The sequence below is a fragment of the Aethalodelphis obliquidens genome, unplaced genomic scaffold, assembly GCF_003676395.1.
Source record: "Aethalodelphis obliquidens isolate GAN/ISIS:26980383/991018 unplaced genomic scaffold, ASM367639v1 scaffold26, whole genome shotgun sequence".
Taxonomy (NCBI): domain Eukaryota; kingdom Metazoa; phylum Chordata; class Mammalia; order Artiodactyla; family Delphinidae; genus Aethalodelphis; species Aethalodelphis obliquidens.
The window spans coordinates 6,599,568-6,613,521 of NW_020837970.1; the positions used below are offsets into that span (position 1 = coordinate 6,599,568).

The 13,954-nt window shown below is 45.9% G+C and overlaps 1 protein-coding gene and 1 pseudogene across 2 annotated transcripts in view; both read right to left on the bottom strand.

Moving 5' to 3' along the window:
* Positions 1-13,954, bottom strand: part of MYO1E (myosin IE) — a 205,057-nt gene that overhangs the window by 142,325 nt on the left and 48,778 nt on the right. The window contains exon 1 of one of the 2 annotated variants that reach the window (XM_027123174.1): positions 7,855-7,872. The exons of the other annotated variant lie outside the window; for it this stretch is intronic. Within the exon in view, the coding sequence (XP_026978975.1) occupies positions 7,855-7,857 (3 nt within the window). The 5' untranslated portion in view covers positions 7,858-7,872. Of the gene's footprint in view, positions 1-7,854; positions 7,873-13,954 lie in introns of those variants that run through there. 2 annotated transcript variants of the gene reach the window in all.
* Positions 10,151-10,760, bottom strand: LOC113629343 (60S ribosomal protein L12 pseudogene; annotated as a pseudogene).

Sequence of the window (13,954 nt, forward strand, 5' to 3'; positions counted from 1 at the left end):
ACTAGCTATAAGCCTTCCAAGGTTCTAATTTAAAAAGAAATTCCAAAAATGCCCACCTTGGGTTGGAGGTATGGTTATGAAGAATGTGGGTAGGCTGTTTTGAAGGGCTCATAGACTAACTCTAAGGGAACATTCAAATGATAAAATCACAATCATAACAAGAGTAACAGAAATAACAAACTCTTTGAGAGGGCTTATTTTATACTTTTTTTTTCTCTTTACATTTTAGCAATGACAGCATATAAATCCTCAGAATTTGTTTAAAATGTCTCCTTGGGACTTCCCTGGAGGTCCAGTGCTTAAGACTCTGCACTTCCAATGCAGGGGGCGCAGGTTTGATCCCTGGTCGAGGAACTAAGAGATTCTACATGCCACGGACAGCGCGGCCAAATATATATATATATATACACACACACACATATATATGTATATATACACATATATATATACACATATATATGTGTGTGTATATATGCATATATATATATATATATATCCTCAATTAAGGACCTACATTAGTTAATGTACACAACAGCCCAGGAAGCATTCTCTTTGGAGGAAAATGTGGACTCCAAATTACTATGTATATGGACATTTGAGCACTTAAAAATAAGTTCCCCATTTATATTATGACAACTTGGCAGTCACTAGAGTTTACCTTCTCTTTCCTCTGAAATGTCCTCGTTCCTAGGAAATCTTATCCCCCTCGGCTGCAATCTTGAAGGCTACCCTTCATTTGTGATGCACTCATGCCCCTCAGAGATTTAACAGGAGCCTGGAAATTGGGTGAAAGCACTTGGGACCCTCAGCGGTGTCTTCAGGGCTAATGCTGGAGGCTATCATTTATAACTGAGAAGATGCTCTTGGATGCTGGAAGGAATAAAGCGAGTAACGACCACTCTCAGCACTGGGGCCAACTGTATTATCACTGAGTCCATATTCTGCCGTGACTTGGCAGAGGGCAAAAGCCAGGACTGGGAGCTGGAAGAACGGACTCACATTTCCTCTTCGGCCACTTCTGGCTGGGTGGCCTGCGGGATTTACTTAAACTCCCTTGTTCCCACCCTCTCAGGGTTGTTAGTGAGGGATCAGTGAGATAAGAGAGCATCAGGGGTACCATTTAATCGATTAACTTCTCCCGAATTTACACCCTCACACTAATTATGAATACTTTGCAAAATGTACCTTCCCCCCATCCTCAAACCTGTTTCTAAAATAGTGCAAAGAACACCTAAAAAAAAGGCTAATGCTTCCACTGCAGGGAATGAGGATGGGATGTGGCTCAAACCTCAGGCAGGTCCCGGGCAGGATGAGCATCGACGTGGGGAAAGGTGAAGCAGAAACAGGTTAGAAACAGTACACCTTGAAGTGAACAGAAACCATCGGCCAATGAGGAGATCAGTTAGCTAGTGAAGTTAGATTTAGGAGGTATCCAGATAGCTAAGGCGCTTTGCTAAATGTCTGCAGAGAGCGGTAAACCCCAAATATAGCTTCCATGTGATTAACAGAGACATGCATCTGTCACCTTGATATGGCAGCATGCTACGAAAGCGCGCTGACAAGGCAAGAGCAGCGGGGTAGTGTGTAGGGGTAGAAAAGGCCAGTGCTTACAGGTCGGACCACTTGAGCTGGGCGACCACAGAAGCCACTTAAGGCCACTTGGTCTCACTTTCCTCATCCAAGAAAAGAGCGTCACAACCAAACTCAAAGGACCATTAAGAGAAATGTGCTAAACCTGGGACCCATCTCGAGGGCTGGGTTTGACATGCTGTCTTGACATTAATTAGATGTAAATACAACTGATTCTCTGACTTGACTGTGAGTGCCATGTGGACAGGGAAATCTGTCCCCTTTTCTCTGCATCCCCAGAGTCCACCTAGCACAGTGCTTGGCACCCCTCAGGGTTTGGGCTTGATTGATCTTATTAAATTTATAATAGAACAACGAGATGTAAAGTGCATTATAAACTGCACATACAAGGTCTGTACATATGTAAAGATAAGGTATTGAAGGCAAATAAGACTTTTGGCAATTCAAATATAAAAATGGTGTGGGAAGGTAAGGACCGGTCAAGGTATCTCCACTTCCGCCCAAGAGAAAATGACACTGTGGCCAGGGCACCTATGACTTTAGTCTGCTACCCTAGAGCATCTCTAGGGTGGAGAAAGGAAATGCTCTCAGCAGTTGTCTGGTGAGACTAGCCCTTAGCATCACTCCAAGCTGCCTACCATATTAACTGATTCGCACATAAAAGAAAATGTGACACCCTGGTTGGTTTTTCTAGAAACCAGCTTAACAGGTAAGCTCCGTGCTGCACAGAAAGCCTTCAATTTCAGATTCCAATCAAGTCTAAATCTGACTGGTAGAAGCAGCTGCCACCTTGATGAAATCCATTGTCCGAAACACAAAAGCGAGAGGCTACGGTGCCTTCTAGATTTCTTCCCCTTGGAGTAAGCAGTGTAACCCACAGCTGGGTTATGTCTCCAAGTACTGACACCGAGGCACAAACGTCTCCTTTAATTTGGCCCTCTACAGACCTTGCAAGAGTGGTGGCACCATTTATCATACACGCAACTGGCACGAAGTCAGCACTCTGATGCAGCCTGTTATACGAAAGCAGCCCTGCAGGCTCTCTCCCAATAAAATACGACCACCAGGAATATAATGGTTCCCTTCCTGAATATATGGCACTGCGCAGCTAAGAGTTTTCACATACATTATCCTATTGGAGTGATGGCTGAAGTCCAGTCAGTCCTCCACATCCGCAGATTCCACATCCACAGATTCAACCAGCTGCAGACCAAAAATACTGGGGAAAAAAAATTCCAGAAAGTCCCAAAAAGCAAACTTGAATTTGCCACATGCTGGCCTCTATTTACATAGCATTTACACTGTACTAGGTATTATAAGTAATCTAAAGATGATTTAAGGTACATGGGAGGATGTACTAGGTTATATGCAAATACTATGCTATTTTAAATAAAGGAACTTGAGCATCAGAGGATATTGGTATCTGCAGAGGTCCTGGAACCAGTCCCCCAAGAGACAACTGCAGTTGTAAGGCAAGCATCTCTATTTCCATTTTCTAAATGAGGAAAGTAATGGTCAGGTACTTGGCCAAGGTCACATATAAAGCAAAAGGCAGAGTGGATTCCTACTCCACTGCTTCAGGTAGCCTCTTTTCATCTCTTCACAAAACTGGGGTGACAGTGACCCTGAGAAATAGTGAGCTGAAATATTTCTTAGTTCTAGAGTTTTCCTTTAGACTTCTGAAGCCCAGTGAAAATTTTACAAGGGCTGTTAAGAGAAAGGGCTGGGACTTCCCTGGTGGCGCAGTGGTTAAGAATCCGCCTGCTAATGCAGGCGGATTTGAGCCCTGGTCTGGGAAGATCCCACATGACGCGGAGCAACTAAGGCTGTGCGCCACAACTACTGAGCCTGCGAGCCACAACTACTGAGCCCACAGGCCACAACTACTGAAGCCTGCACGCTTAGAGCCCGTGCTCCGCAACAAGAGAAGCCACCGCGATGAGAAGCCCGCACACTGCAACGAAGAGTAGCCCCCGCTCACCGAAACTAGAGAAAGCCCGCGCACGGCAGCGAAGACCCAACGCAGCCAAAAATAAATAATAAATTTTTTTTAAAAAGGGGCTCTCTTCTAACTACTCAGGTATGACACAAAATAAATCATAATGTGACTTTTGCCTTTTTCATTTTCTCTACTCAAATGACAGTTGTTACCTTTTCAGAAAAGATTTCCTCTCAAGAGGGCTCTGTTGAAACTGCCCTGGTTTGGGTAGAAATGGCCAGGGATCCAGCTCCCAGTCCGTAAGTACAGATAAGTGGCGACTATGAATGCAAAATTACTTACTCATGTAAATTAAGTTATAAACTGAGCTAATCATTGACCTTGGCTCAAATCGAAGTTTAGAAAAATAGAATTCGTCATTAAATGCCTTCCTTAGATTTGTAATGTGCTCTGTAATTTTACAAAGCACCTTCACAGTCTTGTGAAGTTGATATTACTATCCTCAGTTTATAGATCAGGAAACTGAAGCTTTCAGAGGTTAAGAAACTGGCCCCAGGTTGCGGTCAAGTCTCCTTTAAACGAACACAGATTTTCCAAATGTACAGGACAGTATCACCCCTTCCACAGAACCTATTCCAGGATCCGCTTTGGTTGGGTGGTTTTTAGGGAGGTCTAAGGAAACAAGGGTTTGCTCTAGATTGGACGCTGTCAGAAAGCGTGGCAATTCTATGATTGAGTGTCTCAATAAATGTTATCTACAGGGAGCGCTGACTGGAGGACAGAGAGGACCATAAAATGGTAAAGAAGCAGCGGCTACTCCTACTAGCATGGGAGAAGATGTCTGGTGGGTATCGTGGGTTGTACGGGAACTGTTTTAGTCTGTGCTTAGACGAAATTCCGCTGCGGCCTTGCTTGGCCTCACTTGACCATGGTTTCAGAAGGAGCCTTGTTTGGGGCCAGGGGTGTGAGCACCAGGCCGGCTCCAACAGCACGGAGGTCTAGTTGTGTCAGGACAGAGGAGGTCAGCACTTGCTTCTTCATTCTCAAACAGCTGCCTCTGAGCAGCCTTCACATCGAACAGAAAGTCAAAAAGGTCATTCAATAATAATTTAATTCAAACGAAACCTTTTCTTAGTGAAACCAAAAATATCATCAGCACTAAACTGCCCCAGGAACTCCCTGACAGATTGGATAAGCCTTGAGTCACAATCTTCTTGCACTAACTTGTCTCTCTTCCTCCCTTACCATCAGCTCCTGGGCAGACAGGAAGCTGAACGGTGGGAGCACCTGCGCATTGCTCCCCAGCGTCTGTGCTTCCCTTCCTTGAGTGACACAATCTCTGGCTTTTAGTTGGGCACATAGCTACTCACAATAAAGAATTCATTCCCAGATTCTTGTGCGTCTAGGTGTGGCCGGGTGACGGAAGTGGAAGGGGTGTGTGCAAGTCTTAGGATGCGTCATAAAGAAGGGAGGGGGCGTGACCCCCTTACCCGCCTTGCTCCAAATTGGCAGGTGGTGGCCATAGCCCAGAAGGACCAGTGCCACACCCTGGGGGTGGCAGAGCAGAAATGGAAGGGAGCCTGCAACCCAGACAACTGCAGGGCTCCACACCAACCCTGCACTGTCTACATCCAGAATGTTAAATGGGAGAGAAATAAACACTCACACCTGTAACAAACAACAAAGCCCACTTGTAACTGCATCTGCATAGTCTCGGGTGGGACTGTTTTCCCCCCATTTAAATGTAATAAAATTAAACTTAATTCCAGAAGTTCTTCTAGAGCGCCAGGCTACAGAATCTGTTTATAATAATGGTGTATATTGGTATGCGTTTTTTGTTGTTGCTATGCTTACTAATTATTTTATAAGTGTATTTATGGCTTACCTAATTACACAGTATATTTCTTATTTTTACCTTTTTGTCTCACTCCCAATAAACCAGAGCCCTTTGATAGGGGCATAAAAGATACTGCACAAACATCTGGGGTTTTTTGTTTTGCTTTTTTTTTTTTTGCGGTACGCGGGCCTCTCACTGTTGTGACCTCTCCCGTTGCGGAGCACAGGCTCCGGACGCGCAGGCTCAGCGGCCATGGCTCACGGGCCCAGCCGCTCCGCGGCATGTGGGATCCTCCCGGACCTGGGCACGAACCCGTGTCCCCTGCATCGGCAGGCGGACTCTCAACCACTGCGCCACCAGGGAAGCCCCAAATATCTGTTTTAATGAATCTTTAAAGACTCTGTCACGTAATCTTATTTTAACTTCTACTACTTCATCTATTCACTTCTCATCCTCCTGGGAGATATTCACATTTATGGAGGGACGAAAATACATACACCTCAGTGAAACTGCAAACTGCTATGCAACTGCTCCCCAGGTTGGCAAAACCTCAAATATTAAATTTGTGAGTGGCAAGATTTTAAAGATATAAAAATGCCTTTGTTTGTAAAAGGCCTCAAAGGACTGTTTTCACTGTTGATTCATCATATCCCTCACATTTGTAAGACCATTTGCAATTTAGAAAGTGATTTCATACTCATCATCTCACAGTCCTCATAGGCAGGCTGGATATTAGTAATTTACATGTAACAAACAAGGAGCTAGAAGTTCTAAGAGGGTGAGTTACTTGCTGAAGAAGCCATCCATCCAAAAATCCCTGTGGATGGCCCTTTGGGTGGCAGTAAGCTTTCTGGTACCTGTTATCTATGCACCTTGAGCTAACACCTCTGTGGGAGGGATTCTGACACGGAACCTCTGATCAGGGATTTGGGGATGGGATGTGAGCAAGTAGAAGGGCACTGGGGAAGCAATGCTGTCAGGGAAACACAGGAGAGCACAGAGACAGAAGGCTGAAGGGGCAGGCCTGACTAGATCAACGTTCCCAGTTTTATGTAGCTGGAAATGTAGGCCACTGCTTTCTAACTGCAGAGTGAAACTAAGTCCAAGTGGACGTTGCCCAGGGGCGCTGCCGGGATGACCTGGGTGGTGGCAGCGCTCCAGCACCCTGGGTAGCACTTGAGCCTGGTTAGCCAACCAGATCCGCCAGCAACTGCATTAATACCTTGGGTGCCAGAAGGATGAGGCTCTGCGGAGTTGTTTTCTATTGGAAGAACAAGCAGGTAACAGCAGCTGGGACTGACCACAGTGGGAAAGGGACAGAGATAGCAGCAGACTCTGTCTCTCAAATTCGATCTACGTTCATCCCGACTATAATTCTGACATTTCCTTCTCGCCTTCACCCTCAGGGTTTGCTTCGATTACTCCCAAACCCCTAATCTAGCCCTTCGGATGACAATGCAATTTATCGTTGATTCCAGCGAGTTTAAACAAACCCTCTACAGGAATTTGTTTATAATTTCTCTATTTTTAAATTTATTTACGTTTTATTTGCAGTGGGATAGAATGGCAAAGAGCTCTGGCCCCAAGAAAAGCTGGAAGAAGAAAAAGAAAGGAGATGGAAAAGGAGGGGAAAGGGAATGAATATGTATTGTGCACCAGCTGAGCCAGGCACTGTACACACATTGTCTGATGTTCATCCTCACAATGATCCTACAAGAACGGGGTTGTTGGTTCACTGCTGATGAGAAAACGGAGCTTTGAGAAATTGAGCGTCTTGTGCAAACGCTAACCCCCACTCCCAGAAAAAAATCCAAAAGGACTGAAATTCAGTTCTTCTGCCCTGTCACGGGATTTTCCATTGTTCCAAGGTTGTGAAAACCAGATCAGGTAAGAGATGCAAAAGCCAGCTACTAAAGGGTTAAGAGGACATTATGAGGATGATGCCAGGACCTGGCAGCTTATGTTCACAAAGAACATGTGAGTCTCCCTCGAGGTCAGCCAGTGGCCCAGTCTCAGCCTGGGGGCGGGGCGGGGCCTGGAATGGACCTGAATGAAGGGCCTGGAGGGCTGTGTCAGAAGTCCACTTAGGGCTTCCCTGATGGCGCAGTGGTTAAGAATCCGCCTGCCAACGCAGGAGACACAGGTTCGAGCCCTGGTCTGGCAGGATCCCACATGCCACGGAGCGACTAAGCCCGCGTGCCACAACTACCGAGCCTGCGCTCTAGAGCCCGCGAGCCAAAACTATTGAGCCCGCGTGCCACAACTACTGAAGCCCACACACCTAGAGCCCGTGCTCAGCAACAAGAGAAGCCACTGCTGTGAGAAGCCCGCACACCACAACAAAGAGTAGCCCCTGCTCAGCACAACTGGAGAAAGCCCGCGCGCAGCAACAAAGACCCAATGCAGCCAAAAATAAAAATAATTAAAAAAAAAAAAAAAAGAAGTCCACTTAGGTGAGTGGATGCCATGCCCTGAGACAACTACACACCATTTAGAGGAAACTTCTCAGAAGGCTGTGGGCCAAAATTTTCTTTTTTCCCCATTTTTCCTTAAAAAATCTTTAATCCCCACGGATTTCCAAGGTTGCTCTTCACTTTCTTCCATATCATTTCCAGTTTATTATTCTCCTTTCCAGCACAATCAAGCATCTTTTGAGTTAACTGATGAGAGACAAAGAAAGAAAAACTTGTCTCTAAGGCCTTGTTTATCCTACCCCCCGAAATAACACATACATATATAATACACAGATAGATATTACATCCCTGTACACACACACTGACTCTCACATCTTCCAACAGGCTGGTAACAAGCCTTGAGTCCCTCCTCCCCCGACATCCAATCCTACTGGTTCTACCTCAGACCCGTTCCTCCACTCTGCCCACTGCTGTCTATTCTCACAGCCACAACTTACTCGAGGTCTCACTATTTCTCACCTGCAAGAGCACCCTAACTGCTCTTTTCGGTCAGTTCCCCACCTGCTGCTGCTTGGTCCTGTGCACCCACCCTGCATGATTACTTAAGTGAGCTGTTGGTATAACAGCAGTTTCCTAACCCTCCCCGAGAGCACATTACACAGGTGAGTTAACTAGTGGGCCCATTCCAGCAGCAAGTCCACTGCTTCCTTGAGCCCTAAAGCAATAAGGTGTAGCAAATAAGTGTCTGCTGTGGGTTGAACTGTGTCCTCCTCCAAAAACAGGGTACGTTCAAGTCCTAAAACCCCCAGTACTTGTAATGTGACCTGACTTGGAAAAAGGGGTTTTGTAGATGTAATCAAGTTAAAAGGAGGTCACTAGGGGGGACTTAATCCAGTATGACTGATGTCCTTATAAGAAGAGGAGAAGAGACAGAGACACAGCGAGAAGGCCATGTGACGACAGAGGCAGAGATTGGAGTGATGGAACAGATCCTCTCCTAGAGCCTTCAGGAAGAGCGTGATCTGACCAAATTTGGATTCTCGCCTCCGAAAGCGGGAGAGTAAGCTTCTGTTGTCTTAGGCCACCCAGTTTTTGATAATCTGTTACAGCAGCCCTAGGAAACTAAAACAGTATCTAAAGAAAGGTGGGAAGAGTTGACCATCAAGAAAGAAGCCTTCAAATCAGAACAACTCTACTTCGCAAGTTTGCCTCTGCTAGTTTCTTACCTTCTCCATAAGAAGCCAGGGGCCCCCACATTATGGTTACAAAGAACAAACCTGATTACCTCATTCCCTTTCTTGTTAAAACACCCCTCTATTTTCTATATGACAAACTCCAAGCCCCTAATAGCCATGTAAAGGCTTCAGAATCTGGTCCCAACCCATTTCTCCAGCACATCACCAACATCCCCTCCTCTCGACAATCCTCCTAGCACGCTGACCTCCAGCCATCACACTGCCCTGGAGTCCAGGGACTGATTCTCATGCACACTTGACAACAGGCACAGTGATGACAACCGTCCTGGGTGTCCACCAGCCGGAACCAGCCCATAACATCCTTTCTCTGAAGACCGAAGTTCACGCAGTGCTGAATCAGGCAGAAGGATCTGTGGCTTTGAGGACAGAAATCACAGGGGTTACCATATCAGAAGCAAAATTTGGTGGGTTTTATCAGGCAGTATCAGTTGGCCGTATATGCAGCATTCTATTTCCTCTGAATTCACGTTGAGCGTTCACCAATCAGTAAGTTACTGAGTCATCTACAATGTGCTTAGCCCTGTGCAAGTGCAAGGACACACTGAAGAGTATATGAGGCATAGTCGCATTCACTCATCAAATGTGTTCGGTCTCGATGGGGAAAGGACTACCGTGCAACATGCTCGTGATGCAGGCAGCAGAGTCGATTCTATGGCTTATTCCAGAAACTGCAAGAGTTCAGAGAAGGGAAGTGACAAGTGTGAAGCGAGTAGTCAGGAAAGAGTAGGTGAAGGAATGGGAACTTAGGCTGGGCCTGGCAGATGCACAGGACTTGGTTGGCCAATCGGAGGAGGGGGGCTTTCCAGGGACAACACAAATAAGGTACGGAAGCAGAAGAAGCAAGTCATCACTACTGCTAGGGACAGCTAGTGCTCAAAGCACCATTCTTTTTTTTTTTTTTAAGATACATTTTACCTTTGGAATTATTAATTGATCTGTAGGATGCTACTGTGATGCTTTTAATTTTTTTATTTATGTATTTTTTTGGCTGTACTGCGATGCTTGCGGGATCTTAGTTCCCTAACCAGGGATCGAACCCAGGCCCTCGGCAGTGAAAGGGCCAAGTTCTAACCACTGGACCACCAAGGAATTCCCCAAAGCACCATTTTTCCTCCCATTGGCTGTCAAGTAACCCTTTATTATTTTTCTTTGCAGTTCTTAACTAGCTGGGCATTCCACTGCACCACTGTTGATGTCATCTATGATGTCGTGAGGGTGGCGGCCATGGACACTGCAGCCCACAGACTGGGTGGCCCCCAGGATCTCTTTAATGGTGAGAGTTCTCTAGCTAAAGATTGATGCCGCATCTGTCAGGCAATGTTGATAATCTCATCAAAAGTGATGTTTCCACTGTGTTTAATGTTTTTCTGCTTCTTTTTGTCTCCTGACGGTTCCTTGAGGGCTTTGATGATCAGGGCAGAGGCAGAAGATACCACCTCAATCTGGGCCTGTCTGTTCTGAATTGTCAGTTTCACTGTAATCCTCATACCCTTCCAATCACCAGTTGCCTTGGCGATGTCATCACCAATGTTGTTTGGAGACAGACCCAGGGGGCCGATCTTGGGGGCCAGGGTAGACGTGGCACCAGCTTCCCCACCAGTGCACCTCAGCTACACGACTTTGATCTCACTGGGGTCCAACTTAGGTGGCACGGTAGAGACAGCTGGTGTCGGATGAACCCGGATTCGGGACGACCAAAGAAAGTCAAAGCACCATTCTTGATTAGTTTAGTTCACAGAAAGAGCCTCCAGACAGCAACATCGGCAACACCTGGAAACTTATTAGAAATCAAAGTCCTGGCGCCACCCCAGACCTACTGAATGAGATGCTCTGGGGGTGAGAGTGGGACCGGCAATTGGTGTTTTTATGAATTCTCCAAGTGATGCTGATGCAGGCTAAAGTTTTTGAGAACCACTGCTCTAAGGAGAAGACATGTTACAAATAAGCTTATAATATCTGTTCCTACAGAAGAAACTTTCAAATCGTCTCTAACTGGAATTCATTTCATTCTTGATATAAGCTCAATGGTGGTCCAGCAACACGTACCCAGCACCAAGGCAGAGACAGTGTGTGCACACTTGAGTGTGTGTGTACACACAGACCAAATCAGTTGTCCGTCGGGAAGTTACTGTTAATATAACATCTGAGAAAGATTTAAAAAAATTAATTATTTAAGGAAGCAACACAGGACTGACGTGACAGTCCTATGGGACAGGAAATTCTATATACTGAAGATAAAGAAAGTGATTTGACCGTGGTTACTTAGAACCCAGAAATAATAATAGGAATATACTAGATACAACTGCTTCCCTCGTCATCCCACCATCCTTCTGTGATCATCTGGTGATCAGTTCTCTTATTTCCGTACACTGGAGGTGAGATCTGCACACTCTTTTGTGTTTTAACCTTCTGTACTTGAGGGCCGCTGTCAATTCCCTATTTTCACCACTCCTGCCAAATGGAGATTGGGTTTGTTTTGATTTGTGTTGGGTCTACAGCTCCTCGTTAAGTAAACTAGGACTCCGTGTCTGGGCAATGCACTCAAGAAGAGAAAAATAGAAGGAATCAAAGTGAATTGTAGGGAGGGAAGGAGGGGTAAGTTCCCTGGAAGTCTAAAAGTAGGAAGCAAGGATGGTATTTTTGGCTTGGAACTTTCTGTACCACATGAAATTATGAGAATGACTTAATTGTTCCTGTGCATTTGAAACCGGAGAGACCATAATGGCTGGGTTACACCCAGACGGACTGGAACAGGACTTAGACAGGGTGGCCTCCTGCCAACGAAACCTGCTCTGCAGACATGAGTGACTGAGTCGTTCATGTTTTCAGGGTTGAGCTGTCTGCTGACCGCTGGCTTTGCTCTTCTCCCTTAATCTCCCCGGAGTAGACAGGGTGCTGTGTTACAGAGGGCTGCTATTTCAGGGGTAACCGGAGGGGCAGTGGGCTCCAGAAAGCCTGGGTTCTATCTAGTGGCTTTGTGCACTGAGGCAACTACATTTACTTCTCTCTGTTTCCTCATTTGCTGACTTAGAAGGGCAAACTATGTGCCTTGGCTCTTTCATAGAACGCTGGAGGAGAGAATAAAATGAGGGAATAGGTACAAAGAACATCCTTTGGAAAGTTAAGATTGTTATGCTATTGAGAGTTACTCCTGGACTCTTTTTTTTTTTTTTACTTTTTTTTAAAAAATCTTTACTGGGGTACAATTGCTTTACAATGGTGTGTCAGTCTCTGCTCTATAACAAAGTGAATCAGTTACACATATACATATGTTCCCATATCTCCTCCCTCTTGCGTCTGTCTCCCTCCCTCCCACCCTCCCTATCCCACCCCTCCAGGCGGTCACAAAGCACCGAGCTGATCTCCCTGTGCTATGCGGCTGCTTCTCACTAGCTATCTACCTTACGTTTGATAGTGTATATATGCCTGGACTCTCTTGTTTTCACGTAGCATCTTTTGCAACCCTCTTCTTACGATGGACACCTATTGGGTTGCCTGTCCTGCTCCCTTTTCTGCAGGAGGTGGCAGTCATGATGGTCAATGCCACCTTGCCACCTGACCACAGGAAGAGACCCCTGAGCCAAGTGAGACCAATCAGATTCTCATGCCCAGAAATTGATAACAGAGACGCTTAGGGGTGGAGCTGCCATTGGCTCAGGCTCATTACACAAACCCAGTAGCTCTCATGAGGCCATTTCACTCCCCAGCGGGCACTGGGCAACCTCTGGATTCGTTTTTGCTTGTCACACTGAGGAAGGGATACTATTGCCATATAGTGGATGGAGCCCGGGGATGCTGCTAAACATTCCCCAACATGCAGGACAGCCCCTCACAACAAAGAATTATCTGGTCCAAAATATCAGCAGTATCAAGGACGAGAAACCCTGCACCAGAGGGGTGACTGCAAGGCAAATGCCTACAGGGTCCAGGCAGATAATAAAGGGCTGATGCAGGCAGTGGGGAAGCTGAGCTGACTGGAGCGTCTGAAGAAGAGGGCAGCCCCTATGCCGCTCCAGCCAAATGTCACCCCAGGAAATGAGGACTCAAGGTTGCCAGATCCGATGTATCTAGTGAAGCTGGAAATTCAGATTTTCATGTGAAATCTGATTTTTAAACTCTGGTGTAATTTTTTTTTTTTTTTTTAATGTATGGGCCAAATAAACACATCTTCAGGTCCCATGGAGGCTAGGGGGTCAGCAGTTTGTAACCTCTGATCTGAAGGAAGATCCAAAGTCTCCCTCACAACTCCCTGAAGCTATACAGCTCCTCCCCTTACTTCCTTGGATGTTGTAAGGAAGCCCAGGATGTTACACATATCCCCCCAAAGCTTTAACTAGTACACACCCCTGCACCTCTCTCTCCCTCCCTCACTTCTGCTACATTTTTGACCTGATGTGCCATTTCCACCCAGAGAAGAATTTACATCTCTCAGGGTTGAAAGGAACCTTAGGAAAAAATCTAGTCCTGAAGAATATCTGGCCAGTTACTTAACCTCTTCATGCCTCAGTTTCCTCATCTGTCAAAGGCAGATGATAATGAAACTTCATTGGCTGTTAGGAAGATTGAATGACTTCATATATCGCCTCAGCCTCCTTGAATCCTTTGCCTGTGGAAATAATGCTCCAATGCTACTGCTGCTGTTAATAAAAGTAATAAAACTAGCACACCTTAGGTCAAGATTACATTTGTCTGAAGCTTAGCATGAAAACTCACACAGGGTGGAACTTGAGCATGAAATCAGACTTCCCCAGGACAAATAAGCCATGTCTCATCAGTTACTGAGACATTCTTGGAACACTGTGTGGACCCTATAGAATATGTTTTATGTTGATGCATGGAGGGCCAACAAGTCCTAGGGTGATTTGGCTCATGGTGATTCTGAGAAGCGGCAAGAACACAAGAGGGAAAGTGAGCAAAG